This window comes from Belonocnema kinseyi, chromosome 6, assembly GCF_010883055.1.
Source record: "Belonocnema kinseyi isolate 2016_QV_RU_SX_M_011 chromosome 6, B_treatae_v1, whole genome shotgun sequence".
Lineage (NCBI taxonomy): Eukaryota > Metazoa > Arthropoda > Insecta > Hymenoptera > Cynipidae > Belonocnema > Belonocnema kinseyi.
This window is the reverse complement of record NC_046662.1, coordinates 12,973,316-12,998,001: the sequence shown is the minus strand read 5'-3', so window position 1 is coordinate 12,998,001 and position 24,686 is coordinate 12,973,316. Positions and strand designations below refer to the sequence as shown.

Sequence of the window (24,686 nt, the reverse complement as noted above, 5' to 3'; positions counted from 1 at the left end):
GTATCCGCTATGAAGAATAATTTGATGTGCACAATATATTTAAACTTAAATTTAAATCTCGTTCCCTTTTTTCACTCTACTACACAAGTCAATTTCTGCTTAATGTTTGTTATCTTAATTTGACTAGAGTTGTATAACCTAAAATCCGTAACTTATTTTTGACGTTTATGGTAGTTCCGATTTTCGTACCGCATTTTTCTTGTAATTTTTTTCTCATTAACGAAAATCATCCTTAAAAAATGCTTTAAAATGGACTCCTAACAATATAAAACCGTTAAAGTGAATCGAGTGAATATAAAACTGGTGAAAAAGTAGATTCAGTGAAAAATGTCTGTTCCTTCAGCATCTTTATCAACTAGGAATAAAAAGCACTTTCTGGGTGTTCCTGCTCCTCTCGGATACGTTGCTGGTGTCGGAAGAGGGTAAGTAATCTTTTTTTAATTCATCTCATTTTGAATCTTAAATTTTATCCATTATTCAATCATTAATCGAATTTTTTGAGTCAAAATAACCTAACCTCAACTTTGTTTTCTAATTTTCAGAGCAACAGGATTCACAACTCGTTCTGATATTGGACCTGCCCGAGATGCAAACGATGTTTCGTAAGTTTTCTATTTTATGTATTCATTTTCTATTTTTACTGTCATAAAATCCTGAAGATTAATAATTTTTCGAAATTTTGGAGCAATGTTTCCGCTTGAGTGTATAGATTTACTTATTTGAAGTTTTAAGCCATTTGTTGCATTTTTTTTTTATATTTATATTTTTATTCATATTTTATCAATATTTAAATAATTTAATGATATATTACAGAGATGATAGACACGCACCTCCCACGAAACGTGCAAAGAAAAAAGACGAAGAGGAGGAGGACGAAGAAGATTTGAACGATTCCAATTACGACGAATTTTCGGGTTATGGAGGTTCGCTTTTTAGCAAGGTATTGTTAATTTCATTCAATTAAAAATAATTCATTAATTATTTAATAAAATAATTTAGTTTTCAAAGTAAAAATGAGTTTTTAACTGAGAAGATTAATTTTTTTTACCAAAAAAGACGATTTTTCGACACATTACTTCAATTTCTAACCAAATAGTTCAATTTTGAAACTAAAAAAGGTCCATTATTAACAAAAAATGAAATAGCTAAATTTTTATGTAAAAAATGATTTATAAACAAACAAATAATTTTCTATAAAACAGTTGAATTTTATACCAATATTTCAACCAAATATTTGAATTATTTTCTGAAAAACGGATAAATTTTTAACATGATACATGAATTTTCTACAAAAATGTGAATTTTAAACCATAATGTTAAACTTTCAAGGAAAAAAAAAACGATTTTTTTATAGAACAGTTTAAATTTTAACCCAAAAATATGAATTTTTAACGAAAAAGTTATTTTCAAGCATAAGAGACGAAATGGTTGGTTTTTGAGGTTGAAAATGTAAATTTTCAACAAAGAATACATTTTTAACCAAATATTTTAATTTTCAACTAAATATTCAAAGCTCCAACCGAAAAGAAGAAATTTTAATTTTCAACAAAATAATGAAATATTTACCCTAAAAAGTATAATATTGAACCAAAAATATAGTAGTAGAATTTTCAATAAATAACAATTAACCGTAAACCAAATTTCCGATCTAAAAAAACAAATTTTCAACAAAAGTTGAATTTCCAAGCAAGAAATAACAATATAACAATCAAATTGTTAAATTGTGTAACCATAGTGAAGAATTTGGTACACTAAAGTAAGATTTTCAACCCAAAAATATGAAGTTTCAACACAAAAGTTCATTTTTATTCAAATATTTAAATTTTCAACCCAAAAAAGGAATTTTTAATAAATAAAAATTATTTCCAACAATAAAAAAAAAAAATTTCGAGCCAAACAGATAAATTTTTTACAAAACATTTGCATTTTCAAATCAGAAATGTGAATTTTTAGCCAAAAAGTTGAATTAACAACCAAACCGGGAATTTTTTGAAACCCGGAAATGACAGTTATTTTTTTTTGTCCGAGATTTTTACAAATTTGTAGAAGAAAAATCTGTCCACGTTCGATTTCAACAGTTTATTAATAATTAGTTGAATTTTTATGTTTTTTAATTACGCTATTATTTAGCTTACAATGCGTAATTCAAAATTCTTTTAATTTAAAAATTTTCTATTTAAAGTTTTTATTTTTAAGCTTACATTTTTAATTTAAAGAATTTTTAAATTCTTTCTCGAAGACTTGAACAAATAAAAAATAAAGGCCTTTGATGCTGAAAATTTTGGATAAAAAACATTTTTATTCAATAAATAAAACGATTTTAAACTAGTTCAAAATTTAAGAATTTTCAGATTTTAACGTTAAAACTTAAACGGTTTCAATTTGAGAGTCTTATTCATTAAACAAATGTGAACGTGTGACTGAAAGTTTATAAATTATTTTCAACTTAAAAATAACTTCATAATAATATAATTTTAATTAAATGATTTGATTAAATTTAAAATATTGTTTCAGTATAAAATATTCAATTTTTAACCCATTCAATTTGAAATTTTTAATTAAAAAAAAGACTAATTATTGTATATTGAGCAATATTTGAATTTTTATTTAAGACATGTAAATTGAAACGAAATATTTAAAACTAAAAAATCTTTAACTAAATTTTTTGAAACAGAAAGCCTGGAATCGTTAAAATTTCGAAGAGCCTTTTAACTTTAACGTTACAATTTTAATTGTTGTATTTTAAAAATGCTTAATTTGTAAGTGAAATTTTTAAATTTTGATGTATAATTTACAAATTAACATTTGTAGAAAAAATTTGAATAATTTTAACAGATATTTAGGAGTTTTACAAGGATTAAAAATTATCACACAAATTTTAGAAATTTTTCTTAAAATCTTCTAGAATCCTTTTTGAAAATTTTGTTTAAATGTTTGAAAAACTTTTAAAATATTCTCTTACAATAATTTTTCAAAATGAAAAGTTATTTTTAATTTTCCTAGGAATCTTAAGAAAATATTTTTATTCTTTTGAAGTCTTTCAGAATTCTTGAAAAGAATTCGCCTACAAATAATAAATGTTCAATTGTTATTTATACATCCAAATTGTAAAGAACTTTTCTAAAATTTGCAGGATTTTCTGAAAATTGTAGAAAAAAATCAATTAATTTTGACAGATATTTAGAAGTTCTGAAAAATATTCCAAAATCATTTTAAATTTAAAACAACTTCTAGATTTCTCAAGATTTTGAAATAAAATGTTGAAGCTTTCTAAGGATGTTTAAACTATTTAAAAAGAAAATATTTGAATTTGTAATTTAAGAAGTGTTCAGTTAAAATATTTTCAATTTTTCAATATTTAATATTAATAGCTTAAAATTCCTCAAAATTATATAATTTTGAAAATTTTAAAGTTCATTGATTGATTTTTTAATTAAGAGCATTGAAAATGATAACGTGGATTTATATTTTTTTATATTGAAAAATGTTAGGACCTTCAATTTTATATGCGTAAATTATTGAGCATTTGAATACGCTTTTTAATTAAAAACTTTATAATTAAATTTTAAAAATGCAAAATTTAACAGTTCCACTTTGAGTGCTTTATTTGCAGCTCAGTTTTTATTACCTCAAGTGGAAACTTTTTTAGCTTTAGAGTTCCATTTTTTAAATTTCATTGACCTTGAACAATGTTTGCGAACCGGGAAATGACCGGGAATTTATTTCTTCGATTAAAACTGCCACCTTGTTTATGTAAAAAGTAGAATTTTTAAAACATAAAGACTTTATCTGCAGAAAAGTTGAATTTTTAATCAAAAAGACGAAATTTGCAACGTAGAAGATTAATTTTCTACCAAAAAAGACGAATTTTATTGTTATTGTTAAATTAATATTGTTACATTTATATTTCAAACAATTAATTTTAAATAAAAAAACTGAATTTTTTACATTTAAGAGATGATTTCTCCACTAAAATTATTAAGCTCTAACCAAAAGAAAAACATTTTTAAGAAAGCAGTTTGACTTTTAGCTTTAGGTTTTTCACCTAAAAAGATGAAATTTCTAACAGAAGATATGAATTTTCAAATTAAAAAGGCGAATTTTCAACGAAAGTTTGATTTTCAACCAAGAAAGTTTTTTCAGTCAAGAAAGACGATATTTCTAAAAAAAAAACAGTTAAAGTTTTAAACAGATATTTCAATTTTTAACAAAAAAGATGAATTTTCAACCAAGAAGATTAATTTTTTACAAAAAAAAGTCGAATTTTCAACAAATTGCATATATTTTTCTCTAATTAATTGAATTTCTTAACCAAAAAAGATCAATTATTAACCACTTGAAGAAATTTATTTTTGATAGAAAAGACGAGTTTTGGACAAAACAGTTGAATTTTCTACCAAAGTATTGAATTTTGAAACGAGTACATAGGTAGATTTTTAATTAAAAAATTAATTTCTGACAAAAAAAATCGTTTTTCAATTATGAAGCAGAAACTCTGTTGTCAAAAGTTCATCTTTTTTGGTAGAAAATCTTTCTTCGTTGTAAATTCAATTATTTAGCTGAAAATATAACATATTTCGACTTAAAATTACGAATTTAAATCCTTTCATAATGAATTACATATGGCGCCTACATTAATTTTATTTTTAAGAATTAATTTATCTTTTTTCCCGGTTTTGAGACCGGTAATTTTATGAAACCAGGAAATGACAGTGAATTTATTTTTAGACTGGGCTACAAATGATTTGAAATAAGTTCAAAATTTAAGAATTTCCAGATTTTAACGTCTAAGATTAAACTGTTTCAATTGGAAAGTCTTAGCAGTTAAACAAATTAAAACGCCCAATTGAAACTTTATAAACTATTCAAAATTTGTAAATAACTTCAAAACAATATATTCATACATGAAGATTTTCATTAAATTAAAAATATTGTTTTAGTCTTAAATTTGCAATTTTTTAATTAATAAAAAGAACAACTACGTAATATTTAGAAATTTTTAACTGTTAATTTAAAATCAGTAATTATAAATCAAACATTTAAAATTAAATAAAAAAATTAAACTTTGAACGTTACAATTTTAATTGTTCTATTTAAAAAAAGCCTGCAAAGATTCAAAATTTATTTGCAAATAGCCCGCGGCCTAATTTGAAACAAAAATTTTCATGAAATCGATCTTTTGAACACCTTATTCTCGTATTTTTCTACTTAAAATTATTAATATCGGTCTAGTGGAATATTTATTTTCATTGTTTAATTAATTTTTATTTATTTAAACAAATAGAATTTGTTTACATTTTTTTTCAAAAATTCGTTTTTCCCCTAAAAATTATTAATATTGGTCTAGTGGAATATTTATTAACATTGGTTCATTAATTTTTTATTATTCAAACAAATGGAATTTGTTTAGACAATTTTTTTCGAAAATTCTGTTTTTTTTTTCTTTAAAATTATTACTATAGGTCTAGTGGAATATTTATTAACATTAGTTTATTAATTTACAATTGTTTAAACAAATGGAATTTGTTTAAATATTTTTTGTATTAAAAATAATTAATATTTCTTCAGTGGCATATTTATCAACATTGATTAATTTAATTTAAAAAAAAGAATTTTTAATAAAAATTATGACTTAAATATTACTGATAAATTAATTATTATTATATTAATTATTAATTAGTAATTAATTATCACTGATAAATATTCCACTAGACCCACAGTAATCATTTTTATTTTTAAAAATCGGAACGATCTTATTTAAACAAATTCCATTTGCTTAAATAATTGAAAATTAATAAACTAATGTTAATAAATATTCCACCAGACCAATAGTAATCATTTTTAGAGAAAAAACGAATATTAAAAAAAAATTATTTAAAAAAATCTCATTTGCTTAAACAATTAAAACTTCAGGAACGAATATTATTAAATATTCCACTAGACTCATAGTAATCATTTTAAGAGGGGGGGGGGGGATACATTTTCGAAAAAAAATATTGAAACAAATTCGTTTTGTTTAAATAATTTAAAATTAATTAACCAATGATAATAAATATTTTGCTAGGCCTATATTAATCATTTTAAGTAAAAAAAGGCCAGAATACAGTGCTTCAAATGTCGATTTCATGAAGAATTGGTAGTTTTGAATTTAATAATTTTGGATGTAAATATAAAGCAATTTTTGATTGAAAAGCATGAAACTGTACATTTTCAAAAAATTGAAATCATATCATAACAATATTGTTTTGTATTCTTCATTTCAAATGGAAAAATATTTTATATTCGAAAATTGCTAGAATGAATGCTAATTTTAAAGGAAGATTTGAAATAAAAAAAAAATTAAGTTTAACATAAAAACCGATGAAAATTAATCTATCTGAAATTGATACATCAGTAAAAGGAGACTTTCGGTAATTGTAAGTGGTTACAATTTTAGATTTCTGAATTTTTGTTAACATGGCTAAATTTTAAACTTTTTCCCTTTTTAGGTTTTAATTTTCAATTAAAATTCAATTGGTTAAATTTTGAAAAGTATTATTAGTAACTTGAAAATGATTAATTTTTACACGATTTTAATTTACTTTCAATAATTAAAATGTTAAAGCGCTTAAGTATTAAAAAGTTTTAATAACACAATTTTTGTTGCCTAACATTTTGTTCAGTTTTAAATGAAGTTCTCATTCGTTTAAGTTTTAATGTTTAGAAGTATACATTTTTTTATTTTTAACGTTTCCCATTTAAAATTACTATGTATTTCGAAAGGTTTTCATTTAAAATAATTCAATTCATATTTAATTTTAGAAAACGTTTTCTAATCAATTTTAATGTTAACTTGTAGATTCAATTTAGTTTTCAATATTAAATTGTCAAATTTTAATCGATTTGACTTAGAAATTATACAATTCAACTCCTTTTTCTGATTAAATTGTTCAAAATCGTTGGTGTATTTTTAAAATTTTCAAGAGCTTGCAATTCGAAATTATGCATTATTAACTATTATTTCAAAAATATTAAAAACCTAATATTAAAAAATTAGTTTAATAATGTATTTTTAAATCTGCATATTTTCATGTTGATAAATAGAAATTCAGAGACATAAATGGTGATTTGCGCGTGTATATTTGCACAACTTATTCTTCTTATTATATGATTTAAAAATCAATTCATTTTTTGCAAAAAGGTTTGCTGACATTTATCGACTTCTGCAATTTATAATATGTGTGAAAAAACCGTGGGTTTTGCAAAGAAAGTTAATGTTTTTATAAACCGGGAGAAATCATAAAGCCGCAAGACGAAAATTAAAAAAAAATTGCCACCCTGTTTAAGGGGTTTTAAACTATTTAAAATAAAATTAATTTGACTTTTAATTTAAGAAGTGTTCAATTTATAACAAAAATTTGATAGTTAAATTTTTAATATTGTTAGCTTAAAATTGCTTAAAATGATTGGCAGCTCTGTTTTTATTGGTTCAAATGAAAAAATGTTCAGCTTTAGAGTACGAATTTTTTACTATCATTGACCGTGAAAAATGTTAGCGACCCTGTATGAGTTCATTATTTACACAAATTTATACCACTGGGTTGCTACTTTTTGTGAGACCAACCCCTGTAATAAAAAAAAAAAAAAAAACACATCTTTTCCAGGATCCATATGACAAAGATGACGAGGAAGCAGACGCAATATATGATGCAATCGACAAACGAATGGATGAAAAGCGCAAAGAGTACAGAGAGAAACGCATGAGGGAAGAACTCGAGCGTTATCGTCAAGAGCGTCCCAAAATCCAGCAGCAATTCTCCGACTTGAAACGCGATTTGGTGACCGTGACCGAAGATGAGTGGAGAAACATCCCCGAGGTTGGGGACGCGAGAAACCGAAAGCAGAGGAACCCAAGAGCCGAAAAATTCACACCTCTGCCCGACTCGGTCCTCGCGCGAAATTTGGGAGGCGAAACAACAACAAGTATCGATCCCTCGAGTGGATTGGCTTCCATGATGCCAGGAGTCGCGACACCCGGGATGTTGACGCCAACCGGGGATCTGGACTTGCGGAAGATCGGCCAGGCTCGAAATACTCTCATGGATGTTAAATTGAGTCAAGTCTCGGATTCTGTCGCCGGACAAACTGTCGTTGATCCAAAAGGCTACCTCACCGATCTCCAGAGTATGATTCCCACCTACGGTGGCGATATCAACGACATCAAAAAGGCACGTTTGCTCTTGAAGTCGGTCCGGGAAACAAATCCAAATCATCCGCCAGCTTGGATAGCTTCCGCCCGATTAGAGGAGGTGACGGGAAAAGTTCAGGCGGCCCGGAACCTTATCATGAAAGGTTGCGAGGTGAATCCAACCTCGGAAGATTTGTGGCTCGAGGCGGCACGATTGCAGCCACCAGACACCGCGAAAGCTGTAATTGCCCAGTCCGTCCGACACATACCAACCTCTGTGCGAATCTGGATAAAGGCGGCCGATTTGGAGACGGAGACGAAGGCGAAACGACGCGTTTATCGCAAAGCGCTCGAGCATATTCCGAATTCGGTGAGACTGTGGAAAGCGGCTGTCGAGTTGGAGGAGCCAGAAGACGCGAGGATTTTGCTGAGTCGAGCTGTCGAGTGTTGCACGACCAGTGTTGATTTGTGGCTGGCTTTGGCGCGACTCGAAACTTACGAGAATGCGCGAAAAGTGTTGAACAAGGCGCGCGAAAATATTCCGACTGATCGGCAAATTTGGACGACGGCTGCCAAGTTGGAGGAGGCAAATGGAAATAAGCACATGGTGGAGAAAATTATTGAGCGAGCGATTCATTCGTTGAGTACAAATGGAGTGGAGATCAACAGGGAGCATTGGTTCAAGGAGGCGATGGATGCGGAGAAAGCGGGGGCTGTTCATTGCTGTCAGGTGATCATCAAGTCGGTCATTGGAGGCGGCGTTGAGGAAGAGGACAGGAAACACACTTGGATGGAAGATGCCGAGACGGTAATTATTATTTATCCTGGGAATCGTACTTCAATTACGTAACGGATTTTAGGCCCTCCAAGACTTTTCCTCATCCTTCTAAAGAACCGTAACAAAATATTTCTGCCCCCTCTGCCCCCACACCTCTATGCTCTTATTGAGATCAATTTTTCACTAAGATTGTTCATCTTTTACAAAAAAAAAAAAAGAAATTTTTAAGAAAGCAGTCTTTTTTAAATATAAATAGATGAATTATCAAGACAAAATCTAATAGTTTATATCTCAACCAAGGAATTGTTTTCTTTGCAATAAAAAAAAACCACTTTTAAATTGATGTAAAAAAGTTGAAATTTCTACCAAAAGACATCAATTTTTAAATAAAAAAGGGGAGTTTTTAACAAAACTTGCATTTCAAATCAAACCAGGAAATAACCGGAAACTTTATGAGAATGGGAAAAACCGGAAAATTACATTGAATTTATGTTTTGGCCGGGAATTTTAGAAAATTATTAGAATAAAAATTTTGTCCAACTTAATTTCAACCGTTTTTGAAATAATTTTTATAAATTATTATATCATTCAGTTTAGAATGCTTAATTTCAAAAACCTTTTACTTTAAAAAGTTTCCATTTTAATTTTTAAGCATATATTTTAATTTTAAGAATTTTCAAATGCAGTTCTGACTAATTTAAAATATTTTTTTTCTATGTATTTTTTTAACAGTAATTTTATCGAAATGCGAAAAGTAATTTAAATCTTTTAGTCTATTATGAAAGAATCATCTCGTTTTGAATAAATCTTGCTGCTGAAATTTTTTTTATTCGTCAAGATATAATTTTTCTTTTGTTTATTACAGTATAAATAAAGATATTTCTAGGCACTTTTTTTTTAGGTGTTCAACTTAGAAATTATAAAAATTATTAGTTTAAAATTTCGATGTTAATTCAGTTTCAGAATTAAAATAAGCCATGGCCATACAACGGATTTTTCGAGTTACAGTTACAGTTACTCAGTTTTTGAGTGCAAAACAGATTTCAAATAAAGATTTCACGGCAATTTCACAAACATTTTAAAACTTTAAAGATTTAAAGGATTTCAAAGATTTCAAAAGAGGTAGAGTTTTTTTTACAGATTTTCCAAACAAAGATTGAAGAAAGATTTTAAAAACATTTCAAAATATTTCACAAAGATTTCAAGTATTTCAAAAAAGGCATGTTCACTAGATTTAAAAGTTTTCCACAAAAATTTCCCAAAGATTTCGAACATTACACAAAGATTTTAAAACTTTCAAAAGATTATAAAGATTTAAAAACATTTCAAAGATTTTAAATAACTTCAAAATTGTTTAGGAGTTGTCAAAATATTTCACAAAAGTTTCAAACGATTTGAAAATGTTTGACAAGATTTCGAAACGATGACAAAAGATTTTTCCAATATTTTAAAGAATTCTTAAGGATTTCAAAACATTTCAAGAATTTCAATGATTCCAACAAGGGAATCTGGTACACCAGATTTCAAAGATTTCAAAACACTTAAAAGTTTTTCAATTATTTCAAAAGGTTTCAACAAATTTGAGAAGATTTGAAAAGATTTGAATAATTTCAAACGAACAGAAAATATTTCACGAACAAAGAGTAAAGAAACATTTCAAAGATTTTATACAGATTTTATAATATTTCACAAAGTTTTCGTAGATTTCAAAGCTTTCAAGGACTTAAAAGATTTCAACATGGGCCATAGTACAACAGATTTTAAAGATTTAAAAGCATTTCAAATATTTTAAATGATATCCAAATTTTTTATAAGATTTCAAAAGATTTAACAAAAATTTTAAATATTCCAGTGATTTCAAACAAATATAAAAGACTTAGAGAAGATTTCACAATTTCTTTGAAGAATTCATAAGGATTTCAAAAGAATTTTGTAAGATTTCAAGAATTTTCAATTATTTTAAAGATTTAAAGCGATTTCAAAAGGTTTCAAAACATTTGATTTAAACAAACACAAAAGATTAAAGAAAGAGTTCACAATGATTTCAAAGATTTCAAGAATTTTAAAGATTTTACAAAAGCTTTAAAAAATACCAAAAGATTTCTCAAAGATTTCACCGAAATTTCCAGCTTTCATTAAGGTTTGTAATACTTCACAAAGATTTCAAAAGATTTTACAAAGATGTCAATGATTTTAAAGATTTAAAAATATTCCTAAAGATTTCACAAAGACGACTCATGTTCGCAAAAAATTAAGAATTTGTTTATTTACGATCGGCATTCATTAGAAATTTTTGGCCAATAAAAAATGAAATGGCTCATTTTTTACATGTATAAGAATGGTTATTTCATTATTTGATGTAAAATCAGTGACCTGGAGAATTTTGATTTTTTACCTGAAAAACCTGAAAAGTCCTTGAATTTTGTTCTTAAGAATCGCTAGACACCCTGTCGAAGATTTTTTAAATAAAAAACAAAGGTGGTCGCTGGACCGGGAAACCCGGGAATTTTACGAATTTTCAGAAGAAAAATCTTCCCAAGTTCGATTTTAACAGTTTTTAAATAATAAAAGTGCATTAAATTAATGCAGTAAATATAAATAAATAAATAATTTTTAAAATAGATCTGTAACTGTTTCAATCCGAAAGTCTTGATAAGGATTGAAATTAATATATCATTTATTGCGATAATTTTATTTTTAAATAAAAATTTTCATGATTTGTCAATAAAATATTTTTAATTGAGAGTCTCAGGTCTTCCTTTATATTATTTTTTAGATTAAATTTAATAAATTTATTAATATATTATTTTTATTAATTTTTTTAGCCATTCAAAATGTAAACGTGCGTTTTACTATTTTCAACTTTAAAAAAATCCATAATAATGTAGTCCTAATTAAATGTTTTTATTAAATAAAAATATTGTGAATCTAAATTATTTAATTTGTATACCATTTGATTTGAAATTTTTTAATGTAGAAAAAGAATAAGTATTTAATATTTAGAAATATTTCACTGTTCACTTAAGACGAGTAAATTGAAATGAATTATTTAAAAGAAAACTATTTTAAACTGAATTGTTTTACATGAAAAGCTTTGAATTTCTAGAATTTCGAACAGCTTTTAAACTTTTAGAGTTACAATTTTTATTGTTCTATTTGAAAAGTGTTTAATTTGTTTAAAAAAAATGGTTGTTGGCTAGCTTAAAAAAGAATTTCTTTGGTTAAAAATTTAACAATTTTATTGAAAATGGGTTTCTTTTTTGGTTGCAAATTGATTTTACTAAATGAAAATTCAAGTATTTCATTTTTGTTGGAAAATTGATCTTTTCGTTGAAAATTCATGTATTTGGTTAAAAATTATATTTTTTTTAGTTGAAGATTTATCATTTTAGTTGAAAATTCACTTTTACTATTCCAGTTTTTCTGGAAAATGTACCTTTTTTGATAGAAATGTAATTCTTTTCGTAAAAAAATTATCTGTTTTGTAGAAAATGTAACTATTTTACTTTTTGTTAAGAATTCATTTCTTTGGTTGACAAAAAACTATTTAGTTGAAAATTCGTTTTTTCCGTTGCTAAAAAATTTATCTTTTGGGTTGAAAATTCTACTATTTGATCAAAAATTCATATTTTTGGTTTAAAATTTGTCATTGTGATTAAAAATTAATTTCTTTGGTGGAAAGCTTGTTTCTTTTTAGTTGAAAATTATTTTTTTTTTTCACAAAAATTTGAATTCTTTTTGGAAACGGAAAATTTTCGAAAACTATTAAAATTCCGGATTTGAACAAGGAATTTTCAATTTTCAACAAATTCTGAGTTGGAACTGGAATTTATCCACGAAATTAACAATTCTCAATGGAAAACTTAATTTTTCCAACAAAATTATTGTTCTGTGTTGTAACGAAGTATTTTTGAAAAAAATTTAATTATGAATTGGATCAGGGAATTTTTCCAAGAAGTTCTAATTCTTACAATTAGTTTAAATAGGGAATTTTCAATTTTTAACCAATTCTGAGATGAAATGATAATTTAAAATTGCTTAAAATGGTATAATTTTGAATATTTTTTAATTTAATGATTGATTCTGCAATTTAGAGCATTAAAGGGGACGGCTGAAAAATCCCGAAAAATAAAATTCCCGAAACTATAACATTCCCGAATTGGAAAAGTCCCGAATAATAAAATTCCCGATAGTTAATAACATTATTGTTAATGTTTGAAAATTTTTCGAAAATTTTCCAATTCGGATATTTTGTAATTCGTCAATTTTCTATCGGGAATTTCATTATTCGGGTATTTTCCAGTTCGTTAATGTTATTAACTGCCGGGAATTTTATTATTCGGGAATTTTCCAATTCCGTAATATTATAAACCTTCGTGAATTTTATTATTTGGGAATTTTATTATTCGAGAACTTTATTATTCGGGAATTTTCCTATTCGGTATTTTTATTTTTCGGCAATTTTATTATTCGCGAATTTTAATTTTCGGGAATTTTCCAATTGGGTATTTTTATTTTTCGGGAATTTTCCAATTCGGGATTTTTACAGTGTCGGGAATTTTATTTTTCGGGATTTTTCAGTCGTCCCCATTAAAAATTATATATTTTTTTAACCAAAATTTTTTTTTATATTAAAAAATTATACAGTTGAAAAATGTTAGTTGCTTAAATATTATACCTGTAAATTATTGAGAATTTGAATACAAAATTGTTGAATGAAACAAACTTTAAACATCAATTTTCGAAGTTTAAAATTAGAGAGTTTCACTTTGAATGACTGCTTTTGCAATTCAGCTCTTATTACTTCGAATGGAAGAATTTTAAGATTTGGTATTTGATTTTTAAAATTTTATTGACCTAGAAAAATGTTTACGATCCGGGAAATGACCTGAAAATTTTTTCTTTTATAAAAACGGCCACCCTGTAATTTCACATTGAAGAAAAAAATGGAGAAAAATAGGAAACCTAATATTTTTAAATTTGAGCCTAAATCAAAGTAAACTTTTTTGACAGTGCGCTCAACAAGGAGCCTTGGAATGTGCGAGAGCTGTCTATGCCTACGCTTTGAGTACTTTCCCGAGCAAAAAGTCAATTTGGTTAAGAGCAGCCTATTTCGAAAAGAGTTATGGAACCAGAGAAACCTTGGAAACTTTGCTTCAAAAGGCTGTTGCCCATTGTCCCAAGAGTGAGGTCCTCTGGCTGATGGGAGCTAAATCGAAGTGGCTAGCCGTAAGTAACTGCGAAATTGTTTAAACAAATTTAATTTTGTTTTAATTAAAAGTTGTTTGTTTGTTTTTTCTTTTATCTCATTTTTTCCCCTTCTTTTAGGGAGACGTTCCAGCGGCGAGAGGAATTTTGTCCCTGGCTTTTCAGGCGAATCCTAACTCGGAAGAAATCTGGTTGGCTGCTGTGAAACTCGAATCGGAAAATTCGGAATATGAAAGAGCGAAACGGCTACTTGCGAAGGCGAGAGCTTCTGCGCCAACGCCGAGGGTTATGATGAAAAGTGCGAAACTCGAATGGGCTCTTAACAATTTAGAAGCGGCTCTTGATTTACTTAAAGAAGCGATCACGATGTTTCCCGATTTTCCCAAGTTGTGGCTGATGAAGGGACAAATTGAAGAGCAGAAGAATATGAATGAGGAAGCTCTTCAAACTTATAGTCAAGGGGTAAGGAGATTTATCAAGAATGAGCAATGTTTCATCATTTTCCACATAAAAATATGAATTTTCGATACTTAAACCGTTGAAATTTTAAATAAATATTGAAATTTTCTACAAAAAAAAAAAAAAAGTTTTCCAGCAAAATACAAGAATTTTCATGCACTTGAAGTTCTGAACGTTTAAATGAACGAAATATATTTTCTTAATTATATTTTATTCAGAAATATTGTTTCTACGAACAAATAAAAATATGCTTTATAATTTTCATTTATAATTGGATAAATGTCACTGTAATGAATCAATATTTTTAAAAATTTTATAGTTTAGAAATCAATTAATAAAAAAATATCGTTCATTTGAACGTTCAGAACTTCAAGCACATGAATTTTCAAACAAATAGTTGAATTTTAAATTTGAGAAATGCAATTTTTAACCGAAGAGGTGAGTTTTCAACCAAAAAAAGATTTAAATTTTAAATAAAAAATAGTTGAATCCAACGAAATAGTTGAACCCGCAACAAAAATAGTTTAATTTTCAACCAAACAATAAAATTTTTAACCAAAAGAGATGAATTTTCTGCACAAAAACACAAATTTGCAACTAAAAATCATTTTTTAGCCAAGAAAGCAAAAAAAAATCGTCAAATTGTCGAATTTCCAAGCAAAAAGGTGAATTTTCTATTAAAAAAAGTTTATTTTTTACTAATACGTTGAATTTTAAACCAAATATTGGAATTTTCCTCAAAATTGATGAATTTTCAAGCCAAAAAACGATTTTTCTACAAAAAAGTTCAATAATTTTCTGCATAAAAATATGAATTTTCAATAAAAAAGATTTTTTACAAATAGTTAAATTTTATACAAACCCGTTTAAATTTCAAGCCAAAAAGACGAATGATCTAAAAAACCATTGAATTTTTAATTAAATATTTAAATTATCTCGCAAAAGAACCTTTTTTAAGAAAATACAAAAATTGTCAAACAAATAGTTGAATTTAAAATTTAAAAAAAAATAAAATTTGAACTGAAGAGATGAATTTTGAACCAAAAAAGTAAATTATTACCAAAGCAGTTCAACTTTCAATAAAATGGTCCAACCTTCCATCAGTTAGATGAATTTTCTACCAAGAAATTTTTTATTTTAAGTAAAAAAGAGTTAAATTCAACAGAAAAATTAAGAAAGATAAAAATATCAATTAAATTGTGAAGTTTTCAAGTCAAAAGGTGAATTTTTATACAAAACAGTGGAATTTTCAATCCGAAAATATGAATTTTCAACAAAAAAAGCTCATGTGTAACCAATACGTAGAACTTTCCAAACAAATATTGGAATTTTCTATCAAGCTATTGAATTTTAAAGCCAAAAATATAAATTTTCAATAAAAAAAAGTAATTTTGAACCAAATAGTTGAATTTTCTACTCAACCGTTCAAATTTCAAGCCAAAAAAAAACCAACTATCTACAAAATCATTGAATGTTCAATCAAATAATTTAAATTTTTACCAATAAGGACAATTTTTCAATAAAATACTAGAATTATCAACCAAACAATTATATTTTTAACCAAAATAGATGAATTTTCAAATCATAAACACAAAATTGCAAGTAAGAATACATTTTTATTTAAGAACAATAAAATATGGACCAATTTCTTGAATTTTCAATCCGAAAATATGAATTTTCTACAAAAAAGTTCATTTTTAACCAAAACATTGAATTTTCAACTAAATAGTGAAATTTTCTACCAAAATCTTGAAATTTCAAGACAAAAAGACGATTTTTCTACGCATTTTCAACTGAAAAAGATCATTTTTTCAACCAAAAGTTTAATAATTCAATATTGAGTCAAGAAAGTAGAAAAAAACAATAAATTCAACCAAAAAGAAAACCATTTTTAACAAAATAGTTACATGTTTGGGAAAAAATCTTTTTCATTCAAAGAAAAAACCATTTTTGAACCCAAGAAATGAATTTTTAAGTAAAATTATAAATACTCAAAAAAATATATTATTAGCGTAAGAGTTCAACTTTTAACCAAGTGATTTTATTTCCAACCTAAAAGATCAATTTTCAACTTAAATGATGAATATTTAAGTGAAATAATTTAATTTCTGACCTAAAAGATTAATTTTCTAACAATAAGATTGATTTCTAAAAAAAATAAGAATTTTCAAATAAAAAATAATGTTCAACTAAAATAAGATCATTTTTCAAAGAAAAAGATAACTTTATAAAAAAAATCAAATTTTTAACAAAATACCTGTATTTTTAACAATATAGTTGAATTTTATATTAAAAATACCCATTTTTATTCTAAATTATGGAATATTGTCCTAGGAAAAATGAATTTTCAACTAAAAATGGAACAGTTGAATTTTCAGTTAAAAAAATTAATTTTCAACCAAACTGATGAATTTTCAACTAAAATGATAAATCTTTAACACGAATAGTTGAATTTTATGCCGAAAAGACGAATTTTTCAACCATAAAGATTAATTTTCTGTAAAAAATAAGAATTTTCCACAATGTTCATACATTTTCAAACAAATATTCGAATTTTTAAGTAAAAAATGTCAATTTTCAGCCAAATAGTTAAAATTTCATTGAAAAAAATATAAAGTTTTAATTCAAGATCGAACAGAAATCTATTTACTTATGAACAAATTTTTTATACTAAAAAAGCATGAAACATATTTACAATTAAAAAACAGACTTCCAAGCTACATTCATTTACAAAAATAACCATTGGAAAAGAGGAAAGGAATTTATTTTTCAACCAAAAATATAATAGTTCAATTTCTTCTTAAAAATCTAATTCTCCATACACAAAAAAACGTATTTTCAGAAGAATAGTTACAATTTTTTAACGTTTGAAAGTCTGTTTTTTAATTGTAAATATTTTATATGCTTTTTTAGCCAAAAGTTGAATTTTGAGTCAAGAAAGTTGAACAAAACAACAATTGCAACCAAAAAAAAACCTAATTTTTAACAAAATAGTTAAATTTTCGAAAAAAATACTTTTTATCCAAAGAAAAAACAATTTTTCAATCAAATAGCTCATTTTTTAGCGCAAGAAATGAATTTTTAAGTAAAATTACGAATCTTCAAAAAAAAATTTATTATTAACGTAAAAGTTCAACTTTTAACCAAGTAATTTTCATTTTCAACTAAAATGATGAATATTTATGTCTGTTTTTTAATGGTAAATATCTTTCACGCAATTTTAGCATAACAAAATTTTTTGATAAAAAAATAGATTTCTGTTCGATTTTAACTGAAAAATTTATCTTTTTCTTTTTAATGAAATTTTAACTATTTGGCTGAAAAGTTACATTTTTTTTTGAAAAATTCAACTATTTGTTTCAAAATGTTTGAAACTGTTCCATTTTTAGTTGAAAATTGATCTTTCCTAGTTCAATATTCCACAATTTAAATAAAAATTTATATTTTTTAATAGAAAATTCAACTATATTGTTGAAAATACATGTATTTTTTTTTTATTCAATTTTTTTAGAGAAAATTCTTCTTGTCGGTCGAAAATCCATGTATTCCAGTTAAATATTGATCATTTTAGTTTAAAAATCATCTTTTAGGTTGAAAATAAAATTATTTGGTTAAAAGTATAACTCTCGTTAAAAATTGTTTTAACTTTTTAATTATTCAAAATTATTTTTCAGTTGAAAATTCGTCTTTTGGGTAAAAATCAAAGTTTTTAGGTTGAAAATTCATATTTTTGGTCAAAAATTAAATTATTTTATTTAAATATTCATCATATTAAATGAAAATTGATCTTTCTGGTCTGAAATTGAACTATTCTAGTCAAAGATTTACAATTTTAGCTGAAATTTAATCACTTTGTTTGAAAATGTAACTATTTTTTAAAATTTAGTTTCCTTTTAATCTAATTTTTTGAACTTCAAATTCAACTTAATCCATTCGAATATTAAAAATTATATTTTTCTATGACAGTTAATCTTCTTGTCTAATAATTATTCTTGTCTTTTCGAAATTCAAGTATTCCAGTTAAATATTTAACATTTTAATTGAAAATTTATCTTTCAAGTTGGAAATAAATGTACTTGGTTAAAAGTTAAACTCTTTTGTTAAAATTTTTCTTTTTGAAAATTCATAATTTTAATTGAAAATTTATGTCTGCTTAAAATAACTACTTTGTTGAAAATCAATTTTTTTATCTAAAAATTTAAATATTTCAGTAAAAAATTTAACTATTCTGCTGAAATCAAGTTTTTTTTGTGAAGAATTAGATTTTTAAGAGAGAATAGTACTATTCTATTTTTAGTTAAAAATGTATTTTTTCCCTCTTTTTTCAATAGTTATTTTTGTCTCTAATGAGCCGAAAAGTAAGGTGATTTGTAAATCTGTTTTTTAATTATAAATCTTTGTCATGCTTTTTTAACATAAAAATTTTTTTATAAGAAAATAGATAAATTCAAATTTTTATCTTTGTTTTTCATTGGAATTTCAACTATTTGTTTAAAAATATATGTACTTTGTTGAAAATTCGTCTTTTTTATAGAAAATTAATCTTTATGGTTGAAAATTACTCTTTTGCATAAAAATTAAACTGTTCCACTTTACGCTGAAAATTGATCTTTCCGAGTTCAAAATTCATCAATTTGAGTGAAAAAATGATACTTTTAAATAGAAAATTCAACTATTTTGTAGAAAATAAACCTATTTTGTTAAAAAATCGATTTTTTTTAGAAAGTTATCTCTTTCTTTGAATTTTAATCTTCTTGTATAAAAATTATTCTTGTTGGTTAAACATTCAAGTATTCCAGATAAATTTTTTGAAATGTAATTTTTTAAACTAAAAATTCAACTTATTCAATTCGAATATTAAAAATGATCTTTTTTCTTGAAATTTAATCTTCTTATCTAAAAATTTTTCTTGTTGGTTGAAAATTCATTTTTTAAAGTTGGAAATACACTTATTTCGTTAAATTTGAAGCCTTACGTTAATAATATTTTTTTTAAGATCCACAATTTGGACCAATGGCGTTGGACCCGAGCGTTTTTTCGAGCTCGATTTAATCGTACGAAATTAAAATAAATACCTTTTTTAAAAGTTCTGCTATAATAATGATTTTTTCCTTAAAGTATAGTATCTCAAGAGTATCATACTAAAGTTTTAGGTCTTAATATTAAAATTAACATGTTAAATTAAACATTCATCTTTTTTTAAATGAAATTTCAACTATTTGGCTAAAAATGGGCATTTTTTACTTAAAAATCCGAATATTTTTTATAAAAAATTAATCTTTATGGTTGAAGATTCATCTTTTCGGGATAAAAAACAATTAATTTCTTCACCTGAAAATTCAACTGTTCGATTTTTAGTTGAAAATTGATCTCTCCTAGTTCAATATTCCACAATTTGAAATAAAATTGGTACTTTTGAATAGAAAACTCAAGTATATTATTGAAAATGCACGTATTTTGTTAAATAATCGATTTTTTATGGGAGAAATATCTTTTTCTTTAAAATTTAATCTTCTTGTCTAAAAATTATTCTTGTCGGTTGAAAATTCATCAGTTTGGTTTAAAATTAATTTGTTCAACTGAGAATTCAAATATTCTATTTTCAGTTGAAAATTGATCTTTCCTAGTTAAAAATTTAACAATTTGAATGCAAATTTGTACTTTTTAGTGGAAAATTCAACTATATTGTTAAAAAAAAACACGTATTTTGTTAAAAATTTGATTTTTTTTAGGAAGTTATCTTTTTCTTTGAAAGTTAATCTTCTCATATAAAAATTCTTCTTCACGAACGAAAATTTAAGTATTCCAGTGTTAATATTTATTATTTTAGTTGAAAATGATTTTTTATTTGAAAATTCGTCTTTTTTTTGGTAGAAATCAATGTTAGTGTTAGAAAATTAATCTTTTTGGCCAGAAGTTAAATTATTTCACTTAATTATTTATCATTTTAGTTCAAATATTGCAAATTATCTTTCTCTTTGAAAATTAATTTTCTCGTTTAAAAATTTTTTATTTCTATTAAAAATTCGAGAATTCCAGTATAAATATTCATCGTTTTAGTTGAAAATTCGTTTTTTAGGTTGGAAATAAAATTACGTGGTTAAAAGTAGAACTCTTACGTTAATAATAATTTGTATTTTCTTGAAAAATTGTCTTTGATAGAAAATTGCAATATTTTATTGAAAATTCAATGGTTTTGTAGATAATTCCCCTTTTTCACTCAAAATGTGAACAGTATGGTAAAAAGTTCAACTATTTGTTTCAAAATTATCTTTTTTATTAAAAATTCATATTTTTGGGTTGAAAATTATTTAACTGTTTTGTCGAAAAATTGGCTTTTTGTCTTGAAAATTCAAGATTTTCGTAGAAAATTCCACTATTTAGTTGAAAATTCAATGTATTGATTAAAAATGAACTTCTTTGTAGGGAATTCATATTTTCGGGTTGAAAATTCAACAATTTAGTCGATATTTTTTTTGTTCTTGAATGAAAAATTATTCTTAGTTGCAATTTTGTGTTTATGATTTGAAAATTCATCTCTTTTGGTTAAAAATGTAACTGCTTGGTTGATAATTCTAGTATTTTATTGAAAAATTGTCCTTATTGGTAGAAATTTGAAATATTTGATTGAAAACTCAATGGTTTTATAAATAGTTCGTTTTTTGGCTTGAAATTTGAACGCTTGGGTAGGAAATTCAACTATTTGGTTTAAAATTACTTTTTTTTTATTGAAAATTTATATTTTACCCTTTAAAATTCAACATTTTGGTAGAAAATTCAACGTATTGGTTAAAAATGAGCTTTTTTGTTGAAAATTCATATTTTTGGGTTGAAAATTCATTTGTTTTGTAGAAAATTCACCTTTTGACTTGAAAACTTAACAATTTGATTGATATTTTTTCTTTCTTGACTGCAAATTTATTCTTAGTTGCAAATTTGTGTTTATTACTTAAAAATTCATCTATTTTGCTTAAAAATGTAACTGTTTCGTTGAATATTAAACTATTTTTTTTATTTTTCTGTCGTATTTTAACTGTTTTTTACATAAAATTAACATTTTTTTGGTAGAAAATTCATGTAACTGATTGAAGGTTGAACTGCTTTGGTAATAATTTACTTTTTTGGTTCAAAATTCATCTCTTTAGTTTAAATTTTATTGTTTTAAATTTAAAATTCAACTGTTTGTTTGACAATTCTTGTACTTTGTTGAAAAAGGATCTTTTTAGCGAGATAATTTAAATATTTAATTAAAAATGCAACGGTTTTTTAGATCATTCGTCTTTTTGGCTTAAAAATTCACCAGTTTTGTGGGAAAAAACACTGTTTGGTTGAAAATTCAACGTATTAGCGAAAAATGAACTTTTTTTGTTTGAAACCAACTGTTTTGTAGAAAATTCACCTTTTTGATTGGAAATTCCACTATCGATTTTTTTTTCTTCTCTTCACTGAAAAATGATTCTTAATTGCAAATTTGAGTTTTTGAGTAGAAAATTCATCTAATTTGGTGAAAAATGTAACTGTTTGGTTAAAAAATGAACTATTTTGGTCGTGGTTTCGAATACTGCTTTGTTAATAATTTACTTTTTTAGTTGAAAATTCAACGGTTTAGAAAAAAATTCTACTATTTGGTTGACAATTTAACTTATTGGTTAAAAATGAGCTTTTTGTGTTTTCGGGTTGAAAATTGCACTGTTTTGTAGAAAATTCACCCTTTGACTTGAAAAATTGATTTTTTCAAATTTAAAATTCTTGTATTTTCTTGAAAATTTTTCTTTTTGCGTAGATAATTTTAATATTTGAAATTGGACCGGGTTTGTACAAAGTTCAATTATTTAGTAAAAAAATAATCTTTTTTTATTGAAAATTCATATTTTTAGGTCGAAATCATTAAATTCTTTTGTAGAAAAATATTTTTTTTGCTTGAAACTATTTGGTTGAATTTAACTGTTTTTTATTTAAAATTCAAATCTTTTTTTGGTTGAAAGTTCTTGTATTTGGGTTAAAAATTGTCTTTTTTTTTTAAATTCAACTGTTTGGTTAAAAATGAACTTTTCTGATGAAAATTATTTTACTGTTTTTTTTTAGAACTTATTTTTAACTTATTTGTTTAACGTTCCTCCCTTTCGCTTCTATGTTGAACTTTTTTGTTATTAATACAACTGTTTGTTTGAATTTCTTTTTCATGAAAATGTTAAAATGTTTTATAAAAAAATTCGAACTTACTTTTTTTGTTGTTTAAAAATTGAACTATTTTGTTAAAATTGCCACATGTTTCGACTCGAAATCTTAGGAATATGGTGCCAACATTACTTTTGATCAAAACGAATTTATTCCCCCATTTTCGTGAAAAATTACCCTATTTCCCCCGTTTTGTGAGAATTTTGGATTTTCAAGTCTGTGAACTTTTCGAGATTGAATGAATTTTGATCCTCTGCAGATAAAGAAATGCCCGACTTCGATTCCCTTGTGGCGGCTTTTGACTCAGTTGGAATTCCGAGCAGGCAGGGTAACAAAGGCTCGTTCGGTTTTGGAAAAGGCGAGACTGAAAAATCCGAAGAATGATCAACTCTGGCTCGAAGCAGTTAGAATCGAAAATCAAAATGTAGCGACCCACAATATGGCGCATACATTGATGGCAAAGGCTTTACAAGAATGTCCCAATTCTGGATTGCTTTGGGCTGAGGCAATTTTTATGGAATCGAGGCCTCAGCGGAAGACGAAGAGTGTCGATGCTTTGAAGAAGTGTGAACACGATGCACATGTTCTTCTTGCTGTTTCCAAGTACGTATGGGTCCTAATTTTAATATGCACTATAAAATTAAGTTTTATATTATTTATATTTATAAAATCAGGGCTTTTTTTTGCTTTTATTTGCTTTGAAAATTCTAGATTTCAATTAATTGTAAGAATTATCATATTTTGTAAAATTCCCTGTTAGAATTGATCATTTAATTTTTTTTTAACATTTCATTTTTTTCATTGAGAATTATTATTCTCCTGGATAAATTCTAAGTCCAGGTCAGACCTTGTTAAAAATTAAACATTTCGAGTTGAAATCTTGAATTTTAATTCTTTACGAAAATTCTTCATTTCAACTCAGAAATAAAATTCTTTTTAAAAAATCCCTGTTCAAATATCAAGAATTTTAATTCTGTTCGAAAGTATCTCGTTTCAACTCACAATTTATAATTTTTTGTGGTAAAAAATTAAATTTCTTATTCATTGTTACTCTCCTGGATAAATTCCAGTTGCAACTTAATATTGGTTAAAAATTGAAAATTCCTTATTCAAATCCAGAGTTTTAATTCTTTTCGAAATTTCTACATTTCAACTTAGAATTAGAATTCATTCTTTCAAAAAATTCCGTGTAGCAAATCGGAATTCATTTATATTTTTTAATTTTTCCTGTTCCAAAAAAAAATTATAATTTTTTTGGGTATCGACCAGTTTCAACTCAGAATTGTTTAAAATTAAAAAATTCCCTGCTTCAAGTCAGGATTAGAATTCTTTGGAAAAAGTTCCTGTTCTAATTCAGATTTTTTTTCCTTTTCAAAAATTTCCAATACTAGCTCGGAGTTTGTTAAAATTAGAAAATTTCCAGTTCCAAGTCAGAATGATCATTATTATTATTATTCTGGATAAATTTCAGTTCCCACTATAAATTTGTAAAAATTAAAAATTCCCTGCTCAAATTAAACGTTAAATTAGTTTTATTTTAAACAGTTTAAAAATCCTTAAAATGCTTCTAAATTTAATTTCAAAATCTTGAAACATCTACATGTTGTTTTACATTTTTTCAAATTAATTTTTCATTAATTCTGCCAAATTAAAGAAGTTTTTTTTAAAAATCTTCCAGATTTATTTTTGACAAATTTGTAAATCATTATAAATTTTTTACATATTCTTGTAAAATTAGTTAATTAAAGTAAAAAATCATGTTCAACTTTCCCAAGAAATGTTTTTTATTATTCTGAAGCCTTTTAAAATTCTTAAAAAAACTTCTAAATTTTTTCTTTTAAATCTGCCAAAATTTATATAATTTTTAAAATTAGACCGTGGGATATTTTCACCGAA

General features: G+C 25.3%; 1 protein-coding gene across 1 annotated transcript in view; it reads left to right on the top strand.

The window, feature by feature from the left end:
• The first annotated feature begins 151 nt into the window (after positions 1-151).
• The window catches only part of LOC117175267 (pre-mRNA-processing factor 6), a 26,266-nt gene continuing 1,731 nt past the window's right edge, over positions 152-24,686 (top strand). The window contains exons 1-7 of the mRNA XM_033364975.1: positions 152-422; positions 543-602; positions 814-940; positions 7,644-8,975; positions 13,959-14,174; positions 14,274-14,615; positions 23,050-23,397. Of these exons, the coding sequence (XP_033220866.1) occupies positions 328-422; positions 543-602; positions 814-940; positions 7,644-8,975; positions 13,959-14,174; positions 14,274-14,615; positions 23,050-23,397 (2,520 nt within the window). The 5' untranslated portion in view covers positions 152-327. The remainder of the gene's footprint in view (positions 423-542; positions 603-813; positions 941-7,643; positions 8,976-13,958; positions 14,175-14,273; positions 14,616-23,049; positions 23,398-24,686) is intronic.